At 46.3% G+C, this 23,327-nt stretch overlaps 2 protein-coding genes across 2 annotated transcripts in view; both read right to left on the bottom strand.

Moving 5' to 3' along the window:
• Window positions 1-23,327, bottom strand: part of LOC144119304 (uncharacterized) — a 43,792-nt gene that overhangs the window by 13,262 nt on the left and 7,203 nt on the right. The gene's annotated exons all lie outside the window — the stretch shown is intronic.
• LOC144119303 (uncharacterized) lies at window positions 14,858-16,903 on the bottom strand. The gene is made up of 2 exons (XM_077651966.1): window positions 16,873-16,903; window positions 14,858-15,798 (listed from the first exon to the last, which is right to left on the bottom strand). The coding sequence occupies exons 1-2, from the start codon at window positions 16,882-16,884 to the stop codon at window positions 15,463-15,465; spliced, it is 348 nt and encodes a 115-aa protein (XP_077508092.1). The 5' UTR covers window positions 16,885-16,903; the 3' UTR covers window positions 14,858-15,462.

Below are 23,327 nucleotides of genomic sequence, written 5' to 3' on the forward strand. Positions count from 1 at the left end.
GAGGTGTTAACAATAGAATATTCGAAGCGATGTGGGCTGTGGCAGCGAGAGAAGAATAAGAGTTTACATTGGTTAGGATTGAGTGTCATTAGCCAGTTGTTACACCAATTAAGTATACTGTTAACATCCGTCTGAAGATTAAGTTGATCACAAGAGTTATTAATAATGCGGTAAATAACACAGTCGTAAGTGAACATTCGAATACTGCCGGAAACATGGTAAGGTCAATCATTAATATATATTAAGAACAGTAAGGTGTGTGTTAACTCGTACACGTTTCGTACGAACCGAGAGCAGTCAAGGATACCAGACGCTGCCTCCGTCCTCGTATACAAAGGGAGTGGAGCACAGAGAGAGCTACTTGTATGCGCAAGCGCAACAAAAAGACACGAGCGTGGAAACAACTGAACGCGCAACGTTTGTAGCTCGGTTTTTAGACCTCAGCTTTTTACTGAGTGGCCGTGACCGATCGCGTGTTCATACACTGCGCGTGCCTTCAGCCACCTTCGTCATCTTCGTATGGGGCGCGCGCTGACCGGTGATCGCGTGAGAACGCGCCACTCTTCCCAGCGATCGGCTGACGAGCATGTGCAGAGAAGCCGTTCATCACGCATCCTGCAACCTTCGCTCTCAACGGCTGTAGCGTGCGGTCTCAATACGCAGTTGAACGCCTCGAAACGCTTATCGAACGCTCTGTGAGCCTTTGCGTGGGGGTGATAGGTAGGTTTATTGGAAGACGCGGTAACAGCCGTACAGCTGGTTGTCACCTGGACAGAATTGTGACGTACTAACGAGGTAATCAAAGCCGTAAACACGTCGCACAGGCAGAAGCGAAGCCCCGACGTCGCCGAAATCTATAAGCTTCGTCTATAAGCTGACGAAGCAGAAGGGCTGGCATCGGCGTGATTCAGCTGCAGAAGCTGCTTCAGTAGCTCAGTAAATTACAAACTGTGTTCATTCAGTCCTTGAAATTGCCCTGTACACCTAGCGGTATTAACGCATTCTCGTGTATAGTAATCGTGCAGCGAGATTTCAAGCAAGCTTCCGCCGCAGAAATTTCATGGTCCCGCTTTTCTCTGCTGTCTGATGAAAATTGGTTGATGGGGAAAGGAAATGGCGCCGTATCTGTATCATATCTCGGCGGGCACCTGAACCGCGCCGTAGGGGAAGGAATAAAGGAGGGATTAAGAGAAGAAAGGAAAAAAGATGTGCCGTAGTGTTGGGCTCCGGAATAATTTCGATCACCTGGGGATCTTTAAGGTGCACTCACATCGCTCAGCACACGGGCGCCTTTGCGTTTGGCTTCCATCGAAACGCGGCCGCCGTGGTCGGGTTCTAACCCGCCGCGGAGTGTCTGCAGGAAACCGATTTGAGCGACCTATTTGCTCAATAAGCTATGGCAGCAGAGTGTTAATACTGTGCTCCTTTTGTAGGCTCGTTTTTTCTGTACCGTTGTCATGGGACAAAAGATAGAAGGAAAAGGAACAGACGTAAAAACAACGGGTCTGGCGCTGTTCTTGGCAAGTCTAACTTATGATCAACAATTGTTATAATAAGCGGGGTTAATTGCGCCTTATTTCGAACGCAGGTGTCAATGACAAAAAAGAAAAGTTATCCTGTGTCTATTAACAACGAAACAATCGTCTATTTTCACTATAATGTTGATAGAAATTCCTCAAAACACATTGTGGAGCATAAATAGCTGGGGCGGCGTGTTTCCCGTCCCCATTTTTGGTTTAAGCACTCGGCTGTGGGCACTAACGCAATGATTGAGTTAATTTTTTAACGCTTACTGGTCTCCTTGGCGAGCAACAACATATGCTTGAATACCTTATGCTCCATTTTCTTATACAAGGCATTATTCTTCGATAACATCAAGCCGGCTAATGTGACTAAACTTAAACGATATTAAAATAAACCGTATGATTTACATTTAACCTGTATAGGCTCGCATTCATCAGTAGTTAGATAAAAATGCCTGGCTTCGACTGAATGCAAAGAAAATAATTTCTCATCTCTTCATTTTCTTCACGCTTTCTGACTAAAAAGAAACATTCAAGTATGCCCTGCCTTTTTCGAGCGAAAATATTGTTTAAGTATTGGTTTCTTAACGGCAACAATATACACCCCGATGAACTTGGCGCATCTTCTGTGCAAGGACCTAAGAAAGCTTTATTAAAAGAAGCAATAAGGTCTTCTACAACTCAAGCCTGTTTTGTTCTGTTTTCAAAACTGCGCTTTGTGTTGCAGTTTGTTTTTTGATATACCTTCATTTTTCCTCTTTAACCCCAAAGTTTTACTCGGCAACACTTGCATTATGTAAAGGAACTTAAATTTTCCGGATTAACCTCCTTCAGTTACCTCAACTACCGCCTAGACAAGTGTCCATGTTTGATCCAATATGTTCTGATTTCTCGTTGAATTCTCGAGTTGGCGCTCCATCATTAAGACAGAAATAGTACTTCGCTGCTCATTTTTGTGTACTTAGAATTTTTAGCTTGTTTTTTTGAAATCTTTTCCTTTAGTTCTCAACGTTGGCGGAAACTGTTAACGTGTATCACGTTAAAGTCTTCTCTATACAACTTGCTACTCTTTCACCACGACGCCTCCCAAATGCTTACTGCTGTAGCAGACGTGGCCGTGCATTTATTTTCTTTGCATTTAATACCATTTAAACCTCACATCCCTCTCGAATTCTTCGGTAATTGAGGGAATTGTAAATAAAAAAATATGACGAATTGTGTATTTTTAGCATATGTTTGTATTTTTATTGTTTAGTTTTTTTTGACATTCTTTTCTCTCTCATGTTTTACTGCTTGATGTGCTCTAGTGTACATCCCCATTCAAGTGCAGCTACTTCTGCACAGGAATGTTGTACAACCACACTTATCAGTCAATACTTGACGAACGCAATTTCATCATAGAGCTTCATATTACTCTATAACAATCAATATATCCGTAGATCTCCCCTCGACATGGTTACATTTTTATATTAACGTTTTTTATATCACCAAAAACGCTTCCCATTTCTTTTATATTGTTGTTTTAATGATTCGATGCGAGAAGTCGACAAACTTTGTATAATGATTTTGCTACACATCAGAAGAATGGACCATTGCCATTACCATCAGAATAATGAACCAAGAGCACCTTACAATTTTAAAATATTCAGAATTGATAACCAGCAGTCCTTAACTTGAGTTTAACTGTGATAAATACTTTAAAAATGAATAAACCACCGAAAACATTTTAAAAGTGCAGCTTTCTAATTTAATCAGTACTTTCGTGAATGTTTGCCGACTTTATTTTGAAGCAGCTTTCCTGCTATTAAATATTGTACGTCATTGCCACCCAATCCAATCGTACTTCCCCACCGCTTGAGTGTCTCTAGCACAAGTCTTAAAAATGACGTTGCAAATATTAAGGAAAGTGATCGAGGTTTAAGAGGGGAGCATCAGAGAGCTTAGTTGTCGTTTCGAGAAGAAAAGTTATGGTCATACAGCTATAATCACTGGGCATGAGCAGCTTTCATTATCATGTCAGTAACAATTGAAGCGCTTAACAGGTTAAAAATGTAACAGAAAAGCAATCAATCTGTTTTTCCTTTTCCTCAGATATAAAAGGCCGCAGTTATTACACATGCCAGCCGTATCGTGATAACATTACATTTAATATATTCATCCTAAAATTCCCCGCGGTAGTACTTTTAACGTGTTACCACCCGAAAAATAAACAATATACTTGAGCGCGCTGCTGGTGTCTGCTTCCGGAAGGTATGCATTTTCTTTTCATTGTATATTAAGGGAACAGAACCATTAAAGCATGATTGTACACACGACGTCGCTATTGCAGTCCACTCAGGCGCTGCCTTTTCTGAACTTGCTTACGAAAATAATCGCCCGCTGCAAGCCACTTACTTTTTAGAGATCCTAAATCCTTTCTGCTTTCACCTTGGCAGCTGTCTTCCGCCTGTATTAAAAGACGGCGAAAAGCTACTGCGTCGAAGCGATTATTCAAATAACTTCCATGTGTTTACTTTGCCGGGACTGCAGTCCAGCAGGTACTCTTCAGCGCTACGAATTATCTGGGCAGAGGCAGCGGAATCCCCGATGGCCTGAGTCGGTTTACTCTTATCAGTGCTTTCCAGAAAATGTGCACATCGGGATATTAAAGAGGTAATGGACTGCATTCCAAGAGAAGGCAAGCGTAATAGAGAGCGGCTTAGTTAAGGTGGGCGGTTGAGATTAGGAAGTTTGCTGGGGGAACATGGTCGCAAGTGGCACGATGTCGGGATCAGCAGAGATGTTGTAGAGCCTTTTGCCCGGCACTGGACCTAGTCAAGTCTATGATGATGATGTTAAGATGGCTAGTATCGCAGCAAATTTCAATTATTAAGTATGTGGCAACAAATTAGAGTGCAAAATGTAAGGGGACAGGAGGAAAGCACAGTGAGTCAGGGGACAGCGCGAGTAAATGGTACGCAAACTGATTAAAAAAAGAAAAGATGGGCAGGGAAAATTGTGCGAAGGGAGTTAAGAGATGGTGTCTTACGGGAGGGAATTGGGATCCAGGAGTAGGTAAACATCGTAGGCTGCTTCAGGAGGATCGGGTGGGCGGAGGATGTTAGGAAGTTTACGGCGATATGGTCGCCGCAGCTTGCGCAGGACAGGGCTAATTGGAAGTCGACGGATGTGCCATTGTTCTACAGTGAGCATAGTTACGTTGATAATGGTGATTAAGTCCGAAAGCGATTTTACCTACTTTTCTCATTGAGTGTGCAGAATGTGGGGCTTTTTGCATTCGGAAACGTGTGTTCATGTTCGAAGTTTTCTTTCTACGTTTTGTTACAGCAAGAGCTATTCGTGGGACGTCTTCGGCCTCTCCTAAAACGCAGAATGTTCCGCGTGGATGCGGGTTTAAGCTGGGAGGGGCGATGAACTCGTCGCGCGGGTGTGCTCGGCTGTCCCAGCAGGGAAAGCGTGGTGGAAGTTACGATAGGAAAGCGATGCTGTGGGTTGCTGGTTCTAGCACAGATGGCGTTCAGATTTGATAGGCAAAACTTAAAAATCCTCAGACTATCACATGCACCTGAGCTCTTGCTAAGCGTAAAGGTTGTCAATTTTTTTTTCCGCGAAACTATGCTTGTGATGAAGGAATAAATACTCATTGGCATCCACCCACGCACAGCCGTACGGCTACAGTGAAAAGCTATACAGCTTTCTCAGCTTCTAAATCTATTCCACTTCGGATGTTTGCCCTAAGCATTTGACCAAACTATGCTTGTGTTCTAGAAACGTCCAGAACCCTTCGCCTGCATATATATAGCCTGTTCCAAATAGGTTTACAAAAAATCAGCGCAAAAGAAAACTCGCCTCAAGATGAAAACATCCTTATGTTATGCTATGTGCGCCAATACTGCGAAAGAAAAACTTAGAGCTTAAGCTTTGCAAGGGATGCATACATTACGTCGTTTTAGCATTAGAGAGGGAGAGAGAGAGACTCTTTAATGAAAAAACAGAATTTAGCCGGCGTTTCAATATCGCTGGCATGCTACTCTGCGTAGGGAGGGGAATTTAGGAGATAAAGACTGAAGAAGAGCAGCGTGGAAGAGGTGGAAAAAAAAAACGAAGATAAAATGCAGCCATGAAATGGGTACTAAGGATGCAGTGGCGAGTATTGATGTAACCTATGGAATGATGGAGTGCATAGTCCGACGAATGGGCTGACGAAGTTCGCTGCAAGAAGAATGCATGAAGGTAACCTGCAAGTGAATTTAGAGCTTATCGAGATGTCCAATGTCTTTTAAATATGTAAAAAGAAAGTTCATTGCAAGTCTCTGTTGCCTGAAGCAGGCTAAGGGGCCTAAAACTTTGTCCATTGTTAGGGGCACTGGGCAGAGCTTCTGCATGCAATGTTCATAGTACGCACGCTCGTTAGCATACGCAGGGCACTCAAGCAGGATATGTTCCACAGTTTCTATCGAAGCACAGTTGTCCCAATGCGGACTGTTCATTTGTCCAAAACGGTATCGCAGGCCATTTGTATATGCAGCATTCAGACGAAGTCGGTGGTAAACTGTTTCGAGTTGTCGAGGAATTCTGGGTGGAGTCTTGATCTAAGATGTAGGTCGATTGAGTGAAGAAATTGGTACTGATGTGTCGGCAAACTCCAAAGCCGATACGTTTCTTCGTACGCAAAACTTTTAGCCATTTGGGACGCATCAGATTTCGTGAGAAAACTTCGAATGTATCTGATGTTGATGGCCCTTACGGGCCGCTTCATCTGCTTTTTCATTAGCCATAATGCCACAGTGAGCAGGTACCCACTGAAATGTTATGCAGTGGCCTGCGGCAATAGCTAAATGATGGATATACCCAATGTCCAGGGAAACTGGCTGGTGATTCGTTTTCTTCAGCAGGTTGGCCTGGATCTGCAGAGATGCTTTTGAATCGGTGAAGATAACCCAACGGCCGGCGGATCAGCGCAGGATGTAAGAAACAGCTTCCTTAATGCCGTGAAGCTCAGCTGTTGTAGAGGAGGTCCTCCGCTGCAGCCGGTAAGAAAGGGCATGGCCTGTTGAGGGCACATAAAGGCCACAAGAAGAAGTTTCTTTAGTAGTTGAACCATCGGTGAAGATATGGGTGTGCTGCGTATATTCTTCGATTAAGTAGGCGAGAGTAGCTTGCAGAAGTGCTGCCTGTGGCATGCGGCTCTTTGCATTCACACCTGGAACAGACTTCTTCACCTTTAGAGGAGAGAGTGTCCATGGAGGAAAGGCCAGAGGTAGTAGTTTCTGAGGCTGATTAATAGTAGGAATGGGCAGGAGCTGCACTGCCTGGCCAAAGCTAGAGTTGCTGTGAGTTAGGTGGCCACGGTGTAGGAAGTGCTTCTTCCCTTGCAGGACATGGCGGAGATGGGTACGCATAGTTTCCTGGGCGGCAATTACCTCTAGTGGGAGACATCCTGCCTCCGCTACTGTTCCTGATGCAGAGGAACCCTTTGGGAGGCCAAGACATATTCGCAGGCAGTTGTTACGTGCGGCATTGAGAGTCTTATTGCTTGATGTATATAATCTTTGAAGCACTGGTAGACAGTAGCGCAAGGTTCCTTCAACGTAGGCTTTTTCAAGCAGAAGCATTGATCGGCAGTTGCTACCCCACCTTGTTCCCGCCATGAACCTGAACACTTGCGATGCTGCAGTAATCCTCGCACGGAGTTTTTTGATCTGAGGTGACCATGACAGATTATAGTCGATTACAACACCCAGGAATCGCTGAGATCGTACATATGGCAGCGATCGTCCGCCTAGGAGCAGCGGATATCAGGTCATCGTTTTTCTTGTAAACGCCATTGCAACACTATTTTCTGGCGAGAGACGAAGACCTCTGGAAGCTAGGTACATCGAAATGTGCAATAGTGCTCTCTGAAGACGTTGCTGGGTAATATAGCGCGAACGTGACGCGGTCCAGATGCAGATATCATCAGCATAAATTGTTATGCGGACCCCTCGCGGAAGGTGTCTTCTTATGTGAATAAGGACAATATTGAACAGGAGAGGGCTGAGCACCGCTCCCTGTGGCACGCCCCTCTCCACTGCGTGAAAGCGTGTTGGACCGTTTGGAGTGGTAATAAAAATTTGTCGTTCTTTTAAATAATGCCCAATCCACTTGTATAGCCTTCCTCCAAGGCCAAGACTGCCAAAGGCTGCGAGAACTGCATGGTGAAAGACGGAGTCAAAAGCGGCCTTGATGTCTAGGAAAACGGCTGTTCGGATGTACCCAGCATGAAGGTACTCCTCAATTGATGAGACGAGGGCGATGATATTGTCAGTCGCAGACCTGTTTTGACGGAACCCGTTCATTTCTTGGGGGAACTCATTTCGGCTTTCTAGGAACCAAGTTATGCGCTTGCAGATCATGCGCTCCATGAGCTTACCTACGCAGATCAGTAGGGCAATTGGCCGGAATGATGCGTAGCTTGTTGGCTGCTTACAGGGTTTCAAAACGGGCACGATTTTCGCCAGCTTCCATTCCGTGGGGACCTCACCAGCCATCCAGGAAGAATTGTAATCCTCCAGGAGTCGAAGACGGGAGGTGTGGAGTAGCTTTGCAATGGCGTCATAGGTCACCTCATCATGACCCGGAGACGTGTGCCTGTTTGTCTCCGCGATAGCTGTGGATAGTTCTTCCATTGTGAAAGGCAGGTCTAACGCTGGCACTGCCGCCTTTGGGATGCCTGTTTGACCATCTGCGGAGAGTGTCGAATGCCCTGACCCTGCCGACAGCAGCTTGCAGTATTCTTCGGAGACTTCTGTTATAGATTTTTGTTCGTGAAGGGAGAGTGCAGCGAAGGGGTGGAGTTGTTGAAGTGGCGTGCGCATACCTCTAACTATCCGCCAAATATTGGTTACTGGTTTGCGCACATCCAGCGTAGAACAAAAGTCACGCCACTTTTGCCGACTGAGTTTATCCATGTAGCGTCGAATGTGACGTTGTGCCCGTCGGCATGCACGTAGGTCATCGAGGCTTTTTGTGCGCAGAGCTTTCCTTTCAGCTCGCCTGCGTATAGCACAAAGCCTATGGAATGTGTCATCATTTGAAGGTAGGTTATCATTTTTAGCTGTAAGTTGTGTACTCGCCCTCAGGCAATACGCAATTGTCGATGCTAATTCCTCATTGCGAGTTGCCGCAGTAACTCCTCTTCTTACAGCGTCCTTGTATGCGTCCCAGTCTGTAGATTTTATAAGGAATTTCTTTGGGTTCCTCTGCGCATGGAAAGCCGATATGAGGATTAGGTAATGGTCGCTTCCACGTGTCTTCAAATCAGTGCACCAGCCAAAGTTGTGGGCGAATGAACTTGTGACAAATGTCACGTCGATGCTGCTGGTAGTCGTCGGGCCTCGCAGGTAGGTGATGCTGCCGTCATTTAATGGCTGAACTGAATGCTTAGAGAGAAGTTTTGCAAGCTTGGCACCTCGGGCACATGTATGTGAGCTGCCCCAAATTTCATTATGAGCATTGAAGTCTCCGCAAATAATATGCGGAGAGGGCGTCCTTGCTATCAAGTCTTCAAGTCTCAAAGCATCAAATGACGTGCCTGGCTCAAGATATACTCCAATCAGAGTGTACTGTTGTCCGGCAATAACTGTGACAGCGCATACGTATTCATTGTCGCTGTGAGGCGGGACATCAACCGGTGAGGCCGGGATATCCTTGCGAAAGCCTATCAGCAATCTGCTGACGTTATCTGGTTGTTGTGAATAATGGAAATAGTATCCATTGAGTCGGAAAGTTTCCTCGACGCGTGATTCACAGATGACTATGAAAGGGAAGCGGTACGCTCGCACGAGCTGTCGGAAATCTGAGAGTTTAGAGCGTAGCCCGCGAGCGTTCCACTGGAAAATGGTGCATGTACGAAAGATGTTGTGGATTGTCAGCTGCGGTGAAGTTCTCGCTGTGGAAGCCATGATTACTGAAGTGTGGTATTACGCCCCTGCGGAGCGTAGGAGACCGACACCAACGGCTCCATTGCAAGGACCGCTTCTACTTCTGGGAGTCTTCCTGACGAGGGGTTTGCACGGATAAGAGCTTTGATGGCTGCAAACAGCATCGGAATCAGTAGGCATGTGACATCTTGTTCAGAGCTTCCGGTTTGCTGCCTGCCGCTGATCTTCTTGTCATGTTGTGGCGCCCTAGGGTCAGAGCAAGCGACGCTGTTTGTCGGGTCTTGTGTAGTGCGTTGCAGTAGCTTTGATGAAGGAGAAGAACCAACGGACTTCCCACGCTTCTTTTTTACCGCATCTGCGTAGGTCTTGTCAGCTGCTCTGCCACGCTGTGTTGACTGATTCTCGGAAAGAGCTACCGTAGTCATGAAAACCACGTCGGGGTTAGGTGGTGGTTCATGGCGCTTAGGGGGTTTCCCTTGTGTTTGCTCTGCCGTGCGAGCAACTGTGGCCGCTTTCTTTTTATAACACCCTCCATAGGAAGCAGGGTGTGGGCCACCGCAGTTAGCGCATTTAGGTTGCGCTCTCGAAGTGCATTCTTTGCGCGAGTGGGGGCCAGCACACACTTTGCAGCGTACGGGGCCGTTACAGTGTCTTGATATGTGGCCATGCCTCTGACATTTATAGCACTGAGTTGCTGCTCCGACGTATTCAGTTACAGGGTAACTACAGAACCCCAGCGTTACTCGTTTTGGTAGCGGCGCATCTTTTGCGAATTCCAATATAACTGTGCGACGGCGTACCGCTTTTATCTTTCCACCATCCTCAGGAGTGTAGGCGATTAGCCTCCTTGCTGAGAGGACACCTTGGTCGCGTAGATATTCCTGCAGATCTTCGTCTGTGTAGGTGACAGGTATATCTTGTATTTTGCCAGAGCTTGCCATGTAAGAGTATGGGACTCTGGCCTCTACAGCCACTCCAGCCAGCTTAGTTACCGTGAGCAGACGGTTGGCGGCGGGCAGCGTCGATACTGTAACCATCAGGCTCCCATCCTTGTGAATGCGATGGCTGACGACTTTTTCTTGAGCCGATGCTACAACCGCCGAAGCCACAATGTTGGGGTTGGCTTTCCATAGGCGTCCTCCTTCCTCAGTGGGCCTGAAAACTACAGGAACACCAGTAGCTCTCTTTTTCTTGTACGATACAACTGTAAATGATGCTTGGTCAATGTCCTCTGGATGGTCGGTCAGAGGCTCGTTGCTGGCTTGGTCGTCGCGCAGTCTCTTGTTTGGCGGGGCCTGGCCTGTAGCCGCAACTACAGGGGCCGCTGGACCCGCCGCTGGCGCTGCTGCCATCAGTGCAGCATGGAGTTCAGCTGGCGGTGATGTTCCGTGTCGGCGTTGATAAGGCACACCACGCCGAGGAGGTCGCTTGACGTGCTTTTGCCGGCGGCCAGGGACCCCCAGGTCGTCGCACGTCGAGGACACACGCCAAAAAGACTGGAAAACCTCTGAAGTGAGAAAATAAAGCCGAAAATTACGGACAGGTGTCAGACAGCCGGCCCACTAATCGCCGTCTTCTTCTTCTTTTTTCTAGCATTAGAGCACTAGAGCATTAGAGCATTAGAGCTTGCACATTGCTCTATTGTTAATGCTCTAGCATTAGAGCATTACCATTAGAGCAATGTGCAAGCATAAAATGTTTTGCAGAGCTGTTGTAGCTCGAGTCATAAATACTAGCCACCACACTGTTGAATTTGTTTTCGGCCACGTCATTTACACATTTTGGGAAGCGTACTTGATTCTTCGAAGACGCACTCCCTACACCTTTGCGCTACCTGCCGCGCAAAGCCGCGCAAAGCCGCCGTAGCCCGCCGGTCAAACCGCTTTACTGATCCCACTTCGACACCCCTTTTTTTTTCCAGACACTGAATATCTTTGGTGTATTCGGAGTCCGCCCGGCCATTTGGTTGCAGAGCTGGCGCATCCGAGCTATTGTACGCGCTCAACGAACGTAATAGAAAACAGATGCTGCCCGATAACGAGAAAATTCGTCGGACACCTAGGCGCCTCCTGAAGTGTATGACACGATAGCATTAGTGGGTCCCTCCGGCGGCATGGGTCCTCTTTGCATATCGCTTCGCAGACAGGGACAATGTTATTTATTTTTCATTTTACTTTGTTTTTATTTTTCCCACAATATTTACCACATCGCACAAAAGGCTTCTTTTAGGACAAATCGAGAGAACGTTCCTCAGTTGTCCAGAGGTTGCGCGGGTGCCTTAGGACCCAACGGGCAGCGGGTCGACTCCCCGGCTCGTCCGTTTTTCTCTTCAACGCGATTGCTTTTATTTATTCACAGGTGCTACGTAATGATGTTGGAATGACGTCAGAACCCTGCTGACAGATGTCGAATTGCGGTGTGACTTCGTCGCGATTTTACTCTGAGATCGTTGTCAAGTATTGGAATTACCCGCGTGTTGTCATGTCGTTGTGACGTCAGGACGCTGTCAACCTTTTGGGAATTATCGTCCCACAGACACCAGTTCTTCCGACGAACGGCGAGTCTAAAGCTATCGCTATAATGATGGTGTAGGTCCTAGTCCCTTCTGTGTCGATGCAGTACGAGAGTAGGGAGCAGTAGTCGATGCTGCGCTTTTGCGTAATAAGAGTGAACTCCCTTATAGCGATGCCAACTCTCAGCAAAGCTCAAGATTGCAGCATTATAAAACAGCGCGAATAATGAAAAGGCCGTAAGACATAGTGCGCATAAGCAACGACGGTTTTCAACTCAGGTATAATTACGTACAATCGCCCAATTTTTTAACCTGAACGCGCGAGCGTCGACCGGCCAGTCGATAAGCGCCGTACAACGGAGCATAGCGGCGAAGTGTGCGAGAATACGCGCGTGCGCACAATGCCCAGTCCAGTGCAGCTGCCCTCTGCCAGGCTGTTCCGGGAACCGGACCCCACCCCCTTTCGAGCACCGTTATCGTCTTCGTCTTTTCTTTTCTGAACGCTGCCATCACGCTATAAATAAAGGGTCAAGTGGCACCGCTTGGGCTCGATGGAATGCGACATACACCGGCTGATTGCACTACGTGAGAATCAGCACTTCTTTTTATTTTTATTTTCCCTACGGCTCACGCGGCAATTTCCTGCGGCAAAAAGATATCTGCCGCTGGAAGTCCTGCTGATTAGAAACTTCGATGTTGCAAAGAATAGCGTGCCTTGCCTATGTCTGACCAGAAATAAATTTATTGCTTTTCTCGAGAGCGAAACCAGAAGAAAAACAACGCCTCAATAAGGATACCTTTGCTCGCACTGGTTACCAAGGGGTATTAGAGATTTTGGTAATTCCAGCTGCTTGAGAAATTGTGGGGTCCCGGGTGTCGCAACTCGCTTGTTGCCCTTCAGTATTTGGAGAAGGCTCCACCAGACTGAACAACCGTTGCGATGCGTCGCGGAAGAGAGTCGTACAGCGCTGGTACGAGGTCGTGGTCGATTTTCAACAGCTCCCATTCGGCTTCAACTTTGCGCCACAGTTCATCGCAGCTCACGTTGTGAAGACCCATTTTTGATAAGTTCTTTTTCATTAGGCCCCACACGTTTTCAATTACATTCATGTCCGCTCCTTGTGGCGGCCAGTCAATCGTCATGATTCCGAGTTCTTCCAGGCGGCCTTTGGCAGCGCGAGACGTGTGCACGGGGGACAAGTCCTGCTGTAGGATGAAGCAGCCGTCATTGAAAGGACCGTCGAGCACATGAGGCAGGAGCACCTGTTCGACGATATTAATGTAGGAGGCGGTACAAAATCGGCCCTGTATTCTGTATAGTGGTCCAAGGCCCTCTTTGGTTACAATCCCCCAAACGTTGATGCTTTTGCGTCCACTGGCTCTCACTTGGTGGACGTATCGGGGGTCATACCTACAAGAGAGGAGAACAATAAGTCAATTTAAAATTGCGGCAATTTACACCACAAACGTATCTTAAATTAACAATAACAAGAAAAGGCTCACAGGAATAAATTTGTGAAAATAGAAACAGGCACAAACTAACTAAATATTCGTAATAGGAAGAAACGAACCTCGTTAGGTCTGGTCTGTATACTTGGCGTTTTTGGTCCCACTGCGTGCAGAATGTGGACTCGTCGGTAAAGACGACATTGTGCCAGTCATCTGCTGTCCAGTGCAGATGGGCCTGTGCAAAATCCAGTCTTTTTGCTTTCGCTGTGTCGGAAAGAAGCGGCTTTTGGGCAGCACTTCGATTCTTCAGGCCTTCTTCCAAAAGCCGTTTTCTCACCAATTCTTCGCTGACATCGAGGCCAACCGCATCTCTAACCTGGCCAGCCGTCATGAAGGGATTAGTCTCGGCGGCGAGAACCAAGGCGGCATCCTCTTCTGCTGTCGTCTTCCGAACGCAGTTCCTTGCTGCATCACCTATGCGCCCTTCGTCTCTAAACGCGCAAATTATCCTGTTCACTGTCGCTACATTTAAATCCAAAGCCATCGCGATCTGTCTTTGGGATGTGCCGCTCAAAGACATGCGTACTGCAGCTACTCTCTTTTCCTCTGGCACCCGAGGAGGCATTGTTGATGCTGCGTGAAGCAAACACTCCAGAAAGCGGATGCAAGGCCTTATATACTGTGAAGCGCGATAGCAATGACATCTGATCGGATTATTTCACTTATCAATTCACACTTCCCTCTCCTACAGAAAAGAAGGCGGTACCACGTTGCCTTTTCTAATCCTTTGTCAGTGGCGTGCAGAAAACAGAAGGAAAGGCGATAACGGACAAAAAAGCAGGTGGGGTGGGGTCCGGTTGCCGGAACAGCCTGGCAGAGGGAAGCTGCATTGGACTGTGCATTGCGCGCACGCGCGTATTCTCGCACACTTCGCCGCTGTGCTCCGTTATACGGCGCTTATCGACTGGCCGGTCGATGCTCGCGCGTTCAGGTTAAAAAATTGGGCGATTGTACATAAATTTTTATATCTATTTTCCTCAAAAAGCCGAAAGTATACATCAGCAACTAGTGTGTTGCTTTTTCCGCAGAATCTACAATTATCAACATATATCTTCCAGGAATGCAAATTCAAGGCTGTTATTCTGTACCTATGCTTTCCTCACACATGCAGAACTATCCTTATCAAGATTGCATAGACTTAAACAAGACCATTTTCTTTCAATTAGATGTGGGTCATTATTTATGCGTGAGCAAACATACACTATAGATAAACAAATGTGAATTCGCACAGCGGATATCTACTAAACGGCGGAGGTCATGTTTTATGACCTCCGCCATATAGTGGCCATTTTCGTAGCCATTGTAAGGATTGTAGCAGCTGGTCTCTACTCTTTTCAAGAGGCGTGCAGAAATACCCGAGGCAACAGAGACCAGGAAGCGAAATGTGGTGTAAAAAATTTATTGCATACTTCTTAAAACATAAGATCAAGGACGATGCCCGTGCCTTATCTGCTGCATGAAGAGAGTGTAAATAAATGTTTTCATAAATATTTCTATTTATATATTGTATATACAGTGCAAAAATTCTGTCTTCATTGTTACAAATTTGAAACTCAAACAGACAAAATAAATACTATACATCCTCGCTCACCTAAAATCAGAATGCTTTCATTATGTATGGGGCAACACCAAACACCGACGAGTAGGCTGAATGCGCCTGTACTAAAAGATTTCCAGCCAGCGTTAGAATTTACATACTACGCAGTGCATGCTGTGTTGTTGTGACCGATTGTTTACACCGATATTAAGCGAGCGTTGGCCATTTGAGGCACCATCTAGGCGTGAGGTAGGCTGTCGCCGTGATATGCCACAGCCGAAGTTCCAAACCAGGCAGCCAGCACGTTGCTGCCCGGGTCGTATTCAGCACCATGGTTCGCATGAACAACATAAAGTAGCGTAGTCAGAAAGATGGAAGGACTCCCAGGTCCACTAAAGTACCGCGGGTTCGCATGAACAACAGCAAAAAACAAGCAGCGGCGGTTACTAAGTTATTAAATCAGCCTTTGTAGCCGTATCCGCCGTATCCGCCGTAGCCCCCTCCGTGTCCGTAGCCGAGGCCAGAGTGGGCGAGTAGGGCACCTCCGCCGCTAACTTTGTGGACGTGGTGCACTGTCTTCACAAGGAAGGCCGGCCCAGCCACAGCCTTAGCGAATCCGGGGCCTCCACTCAGAAGAGCCACGCTGCTGCCGATGCCCACGCCTCCGACGCCTCCATAGCCAACGCCTCCGTAACCGACTCCGCCGTAACCAATGGCTCCGTAGCCGCCACCGTATCCGACCTTTGGAACGGCTGTAACCACGGCCAGTGCAGCGAGGAGAGCGAAGAGAGCAGCCTGCGTATTTTCACTTGTTTGTTATTGTTGTGTCTTAAAGCATCCCAATAGTAAAAAAGCGTGAATTCGCCATTTTAAAATGGGAACGTTTCTCAATAACAATCAGTATATCCCCCCATGCCAAATAAATACCGTACACTTTATAATCGAAAAAAGAATAATAGCCTCCTAACTTGAGAATACATTCTCACCGGAACCAGTTTCTATGCAGCAAGCCACGGGATCAATCACACTTTGAGAGCTTATGCTTACTGCCATGTAAGCTGCAGCATCAACAAAACTTCTAAAATGCATTTCCGTTTCCAAAATTCAGTTCTTCTAATATAGTGAGAATAACAGCGTTTTTTTTAGATGCTTAGTTGAAGGACTGTACTATTTTTTCGCTCCCATTTTTGCTCTTCCATCGCCTGCCCCTAAAGCGCTGAAAGCATTTTTCGATGTCAAATTTGCTGCGTGCGCGACAAAAAGACGGAAATACCCACAAAGTAGACACGAGCAGTTTACTCAGAAATGAGGTGCTCCTCTGTAATTATAGTTTTTTTACTAGGTGCGCACTGCTCGAGCGCTCTACACAAGGGTGACGCGGACTGTACTTGTATAAAATGTGCGGGTATCAAGAACAAGAAGCCTGTTTATACCTTAAATTTCTGTACACGTGCATTTTCAGCAAGAAATAGTTTATGAACATGATTTTTTTCATATATCGTTAGAGTTTGCAACCGCAATAAATATAAGAGCAGATCTCGCCTCGGCAGGCTTGCATCCCATTGAATGGACGGATAAACTTTAAAAGCAAGATTTTGGCTACGCATCTTAAGAATAGACCTTTGCCTTTAAAATTTTATAAAAGCACCTTATAATATTCTAAAACTCAAATCGATGTTAAAGAATCCTGGACTTGTTGAAAATGTGCTATGTTATAGCAGTGCGTAATGAAGAAGCGTTCAGAATGAAAGCGACTTGAATTAAAATCGGTATTTTACGGAAGGATTACTTTTTCGTTCAACATCGTATAGTCCTTCTCATGCAAACAAAAATAGTAACAATAAACTGCCATCCAACTTGCATGCTTACCAAAGAGCTCATGATGGACGTTGCAGTACCAAAAACGGCGTAAACTGTGTTCGCAGAGTGGTCCAGGGGCGCATATATACTCTCTTGAAAGATTGTTATCCAGGGAGGGGTAAGAATGGCGCCAATGCACCTGTAAAAAAGGAAGTAAAAAAGACACTATGCTTTTACGAAAACCGGACATTTGGACGGCACGTTCTTGACGGTTATCTTTGCTGATGGCACATGCGGAGCAGCTAAACCTTGAGCGAACTCCGCATCCGATGAGGGAAAGGTGCATTCCAGGACATCCGAGAGGCCTGCATGCGATTCAAAAGGAAGGACGGCTTTGCACAGTGAGTTTGTAAGTTTCTAGATATGCCGGCAAGCACGTACAATGAGGAAGAGAACCGACGCCCAGTAAGGTCGGGAAGAAAAAAAACGCTGGAAATAGCGACACAGCAATGACCGTAACAGATGCCAGCACGGCTTTGCAATCGGCACTCCTGTTTCTAAGGAAAACTCTGTTTGGGGTGGGCTGGAAAGCCTAAGGAGGGGAGGAGGAGGAGGAGGAAGGGGGAGGGTGCATCATAGGCTGGCTGACATCTTTTGTTAATCAGAAGATGCAAAACCATGACTGTTGCTAGCTGTGGCTTTATCGGAGGAAAGAGGCGTTTCTCATGGTTAAAGAAGTAAAGCCGACTACATGTATTTCATCAGCGCTGCTCCGATGTGCAGCGCAGATCTTACATTTCGCATCTAACAGAAAAAAGATTTATCGATTTATCACCACATCAGCACGCGTTCATGAAAAGGATGTCTACTTTTACGCAATTAGTCACAACTGTAGATACGTTAGCTCGCCCACTTAATGACTCTTGTTAAGAAAACGTGCTCCTGTTAGACTTCTCTAAAGCATTCGATAAATTTTGAGTACGGAGAATTTCTATCATTTGAAATTCATTCTTCAGCCTAATTACCTCATTAAATGAATATGTGAATACCTTAAGAGAAAAGATGAATAACGTCATCTGAGCTACTTGGTGCAGAATCTGCGTCTGTCGTCTTTTTGAACACAGATCAAATCGGAGAAAGCAATGACAATTTCTCTCATGTAATCGATGCAATCTCCGGCTTGCCGCAGGGCAGTGTATTAGGCATTGTGCAATTTGATATAGAATATTCATTAAAACCTTAGTAAATACATACTCTGCTTCCATTCGACTATTAGCCAATGACAGCATTGTATATAAAAGCTTCAACTCAGTTAATGACCACAATCTTTCTACTGCAATTTTGATAGATGAGCTGTGTAAAGATTGGTGTATGGCACTTAACACGCAGTGAACAGTGCTTCTAACAGTAACGCTTAAGAAGCATAACAGTTCATTTGATTTGCACTCGCACAACTGTCTTATTTCCATAAATATGTATACTTTGGGGACACTGTTGCCAATAAAAAATCATTGAGCACCCACATTTAAATTATTTGTTGTGTGTTTGTAAAACGTTTTTTTGTATGACAAAAACTCAAAGAACATTCGTGAAGTCTTAAACTTCCAGCTTAAAACAAATATGTCATGTCTAAACTTCAGTATTCTTTCATCGTCTTTGGCCCTCACACCAAAACAGATACTTATGGTCTTGAGCAAATGGAGAAAAGCTGTGGGTTTCTGAAGGAACAATCTCCTACTACCTTCATGATCGCTAACAACATTCTGCCCCTAGCAACCCACAAGTGCATCAGTTGTGTGCAATTCGAAAATAAAATTTTAAATGAACAGCATAACTTCAGCCCTCGACCGTACCTTACTGTGCTCTGCACTCGGCGTCATCCCTCAACATATCATCACAAAAATCACTGACTACAGCCAATGTTTGCAAAAACAAGATATTTCATGTACAGGTTATAACTGCACACAATTTCGGATTGCAGTTAGCTTCTAGGGTGCGTAATTGAGTCCTCAAGATTACACCAGGTAATCCAACGACATTTATTTGGTTACAGTATGACGAATTCATTTCTGCTGCGTTTGCGCTGTTATGACATCTTTTGGTAAAAGGACTTGGCGCCAAAACGGAAAGCCCATAGTAAGTGAAACGGGTTTAAGTGCTGACTAATTTGATATAATGATAGTTTTCTTTTTTTCATTCTCCAAATTTTTGTCTACTGAATTTATGCCTTTACATTACCTATGACTGTAGTTTCGCGGTTGAGTTGTGTCATCTTCATTCTCCTGCTTGTATGTTATATTCATGTATGCCACTCGTGTTGAATAGAGAATACTAGTTCGCATCATTGTGAAATAAATGAAATAATAGATTTAACTTTTTATGGAAAAATGTCTTCGAGAATACTGAGCAAAACCCGAAAAAGTTGTGACTATTTTGCAGCGACTGAAAAAAAAAAGAAATGCGAAAGATCACATTTCTCGTTTAGTATACACTGTAACTATAGTAAACAGGGCTATCAAGATGGGAAGCGTGGCCAGTTGCATTAGATTTATGATGGAAGTAACAGCTCTTTCCACGAGTGTCGAAGGCGAAAAAATTTTGGTGAAAAAACTTGCAACGTTTTGTACGCAACGGCTCAAAACGTAAAACGTGTCGAAGAGTGAAAAACACTGTCCATTATTAGTTCATAAGAACTAAAAACTCGAGCATGAAATTTTCAGACCAATTCAAAACGTATGTACTACGGTAACTGCTTGTAAAACTATACCAACGTTACACTAAAGTGTGCGACGGAAATACCCCATTTTTTTAATGAGCACTTGATTACAGGAAACTTTTCTCGCCACCGGTACAGTTATAGGGAAATGGTTCCATTATAACCAGCTGCACATAATAGCTGTCTTGCACTCCGAAACAAGCATTTAATTTAGTGAATAAAAGCAGTCCTGACGGGATAGCGCAAGGATGGCATGAAGAGATATGCGAAGTAAACATGCTGGATAACGTCCACACGGGCCGCAATTGAGTTCAAGCGGACTTCTAAAATACCATAAAGGAATGATGTCAGGCTTGCACAGCTGAGAAGATAATTAGGACGAATTTCCCGAAGGGCTTAAAAGCACAACTAAACTAAGTACAGCGGCAGGTTAAAACTGGCGTTCAAATTAAACTAGTAAACTAGTGGTCGAGCATCTGGGACGGAAACAGTTTACAATAAATAGGTGGCAACTCAAGGAATGAAAACACTGCGTCTTTTCTAAGTTCACACATTCATCATAACGATCAACATCATCATCATCGGCCTGACTACACCGACTGCAGGTAAATGCCTCTCTCATGTCTCTCCAATTAAGCCTGTCCTTTGCCAGCTGCGCCCACCCTATGCCTAGAAACTACTGAATCTCATCCACCTACCTAACCATCTGCCGCCCCCTGCTACGCTTGACTTCTATTGGAATCCACTCCGTTACCCTCAAGGACCAGCGGTTATCTTGCCTTCGCACTACATGGCCTGCCCAAGCCCATTTTTTTCTCTTGATTTCGACCAGGAAGTCATTAATACGCGTTTGTTCCCTCACCCACTCTGCCCGCTTGCGGTCTCTTAACATTACACGCCATGTTTTAACGCGACAGCATTCAGAGCCCCGTGTCGCAGAAAAGCCGGTGTCGTCGGCGTCGGCGGCGTTGGCCGTGAGCTAAAAATGGCGCATATGTGTCCCATCTCAGTGGACCCCTGAACCGCGCCGTAAGGGAAGGGATGTTGTTTCTCTTACGGCGCGGTACTGGTGTCAGCGAGAATTGTGAGACAGGCGTCATATCCTCTCCTTAAAACCAGTTTTCATTTCATTTTCTTTCACTTACGGCCCGGTTCTGGTGTCCACCGAGATTGTCCAAAAGGCCACTCGCCGTGGACTCCTTGGGAACGCTGCAACACGCTGTCGCGTCTCACTCTTAAAGACGAAGCTTAAGGATCCTCCAAATTTTTTCTTTGCACGGCTCGCTGCGTTGTCCTTAACTTAAGCTGAACCCTGTTCGTTAGCCTCCAAGTTCCAATTATGAGGACGTGTTTCCTAGGAGGATTGGAACGGCCAGAGGTTGATACGAAACATTCTCCCAAAATTGGGACCGGTAGCTTCCAGGCTTCAAATTAAGCAAGTTATATAACAATGACATCAATCTTTTTATGTATGACGGTTGAAATTTTGGTGCTAAAGAAAATAGTTGAGAGTAGATCGAGCATGGTGCGACGTAAAGGAAAAACGAGTGATAAAGCGCAAAATATCGTCACTAATTACCTAGTCGGCGTTGCGAATACAAGGTGCAGTTATGCTTGACACGTAACGAGGAAAAAGATGAAGATTATTGTTTAATTAAAAAATATCTTGAGAGCAGCGCTGACTTGCATGGACCGAAGTACTCTTCTTTTCATCTAAATTATTCTACTTAAAAACGCGGGCTTATGAAGTATGAAAAATATACAACCAACGAACAAAGCAAGAAGCACAAGACGAGAAGCGATAGAAGTTAAAACCTAATCTGGCCATTATAGCACTCCGCGTAGCTCGCAGCTACAGAGCGTGGCGGAAAACTACGCAGTTTCTTCTTAAAACCAACAAAAAGGCGCAACACAGGAAAAGGTATTTTCCAGTGTTCTTCAGAAGCCGAACCTGCGGCGCGGCGCAAAGAACATCTGCGGCATTCGTCTTCGTGATCCAAAGCTGAATTTCACATGCACGACACATAGTGAACTGAAAAAATTCACCGACGATTACAGTACCTTCTAAGGCAAAATTTGAGCGTAGCTGTTCGGTATTTTGGTTTGCGCACGCTTCCTCCAAGCTAGAACTACGGCACATGCTGACCGACAGCGCTAATACCGTTTCTATGCAAGACGCGCCGCAATTGTTAGTCTTCTTTTGCTCTTGTTGTGACAGTGAGCCTGCAGCGTATGTCTACAAATATTGATACACAGTGGACTCCCAATGGTAGTCCTGTTCGCGCCAAAGCAGGTGCGCACGAAAACATAGCGTCGACAGTAGAAACGCTGTTGCGCCTTCCCGCCGTGGCTAGCGTAGCCATTGGCAAGGCGTGGGCGTTATTCCTTTGAAGCCGTGCCGGCTTTCGGCGCGCTACGATGCGTACGATTCGGGCGCGATCTCTGAGTGAGCGGCGGCACTCTCTGCGCCGGTGCGGAACGCAGGTGCTTGAATTTTTATGTTCGCGCCCTGTCAGGCCTACGGTAACGGCGAGAGACGCCACAAAACGCACGAATCGGAGCTTAAGCGCTTTGCTCTAAAAATACAATACCAATTCGTTGCGGTGCCAGCACGTAACAACGCTGTGTGACGATTCGTGCACATGCACCGGTGCCACGGCGAGCCGGTCAGTGACTTTTCCTGGAGACGGTTGGCCGCGCCGTCCTGGCGTCGGGTCGCAGCGGAGAGACATGACCATATTTGGTTGTGGCGGAGAAACATGACCATATATGGTAACCGTCGACGGCCATGTCGAACGACGCGTGAGTGTCCCCGTCATTATGCACCCCTCGAGAGCCACGGGGGAGTGGACAAAGGCGCGGCCACGGCTGAAGAAAGAAGCAAAGGCTTTAAAAGCGGAAGCCGACGGGAGGAAGGAGGAGAGCGATCGGGGAGAGTGGACGAGAGGGCGGAGACGGAGCGAGGCAGAAGACTGGGGCTGCGCATTGACCTGAGCCCGGGGTCTAGCCGTCGCTAACGTTCGACCTTCGCCAACGCGCCTCCACGCCTGGCAGCTCATCCAACGACCAGCCGAGAACGAGGGCAGCACAGCCACGAGGAACTCCCAGCCCGGCCGCTGCAGACAACCAGCCATTCATCGAGCCCGTGCCACACCACGCTGACTCAGCCCCGGCGACGACGAGCCCAGCTTCTGTCCCGTAAGCGGCATCGAGCCAGATGCTTTAATTAAATCACTCAAAAATCATTTTGGAGTCGCTGCATCAATCTCCTCATGCCCAGTGTGGACCCAGGGCCATTTTAAGAATCTGGTTCATCACAGCTGCCAGTGGCGGGTGCCTTCGCCGCAAACCCCCATGCGAATACTAGCGCCGTGGTACGGCCACTCCTTAAAGCCCACAAAGCTCTGCTATTGCTTTACGCTGAAGCTTCATGACCAGGAGGCCATTGAACAACTCTGGGACAACGTAACGCTTGCCAAATTTCAGCTGTACGCGATAAAAAACTCCACTTTTGCAAGCTGTGAGCCCGAAGTAGAGCTTGACTTAGATCTTTTGCAGTTTTTTACGCCTTGCTTGTCAATTATGCTGCTCAATAGTCTACAAGCGCTGCCATGTTCCTAACGCCGTTTTCACGTGGATGTTTAGCGGACAACCCGTTCATCCACTTAATCAGCTTTTCACAAGGAAACCGTATGAGCTGATCGGAATAATCAGCTGTTCTATGAGCTGATCTGGGTAACCAGCGGTCGCCAGTTTTCTCGTTTGCTCATTGAAGCATTCATGAAAACCTATTTAGTAACATGGCGAG

Source organism: Amblyomma americanum, chromosome 2 (assembly GCF_052857255.1).
Source record: "Amblyomma americanum isolate KBUSLIRL-KWMA chromosome 2, ASM5285725v1, whole genome shotgun sequence".
Lineage (NCBI taxonomy): Eukaryota > Metazoa > Arthropoda > Arachnida > Ixodida > Ixodidae > Amblyomma > Amblyomma americanum.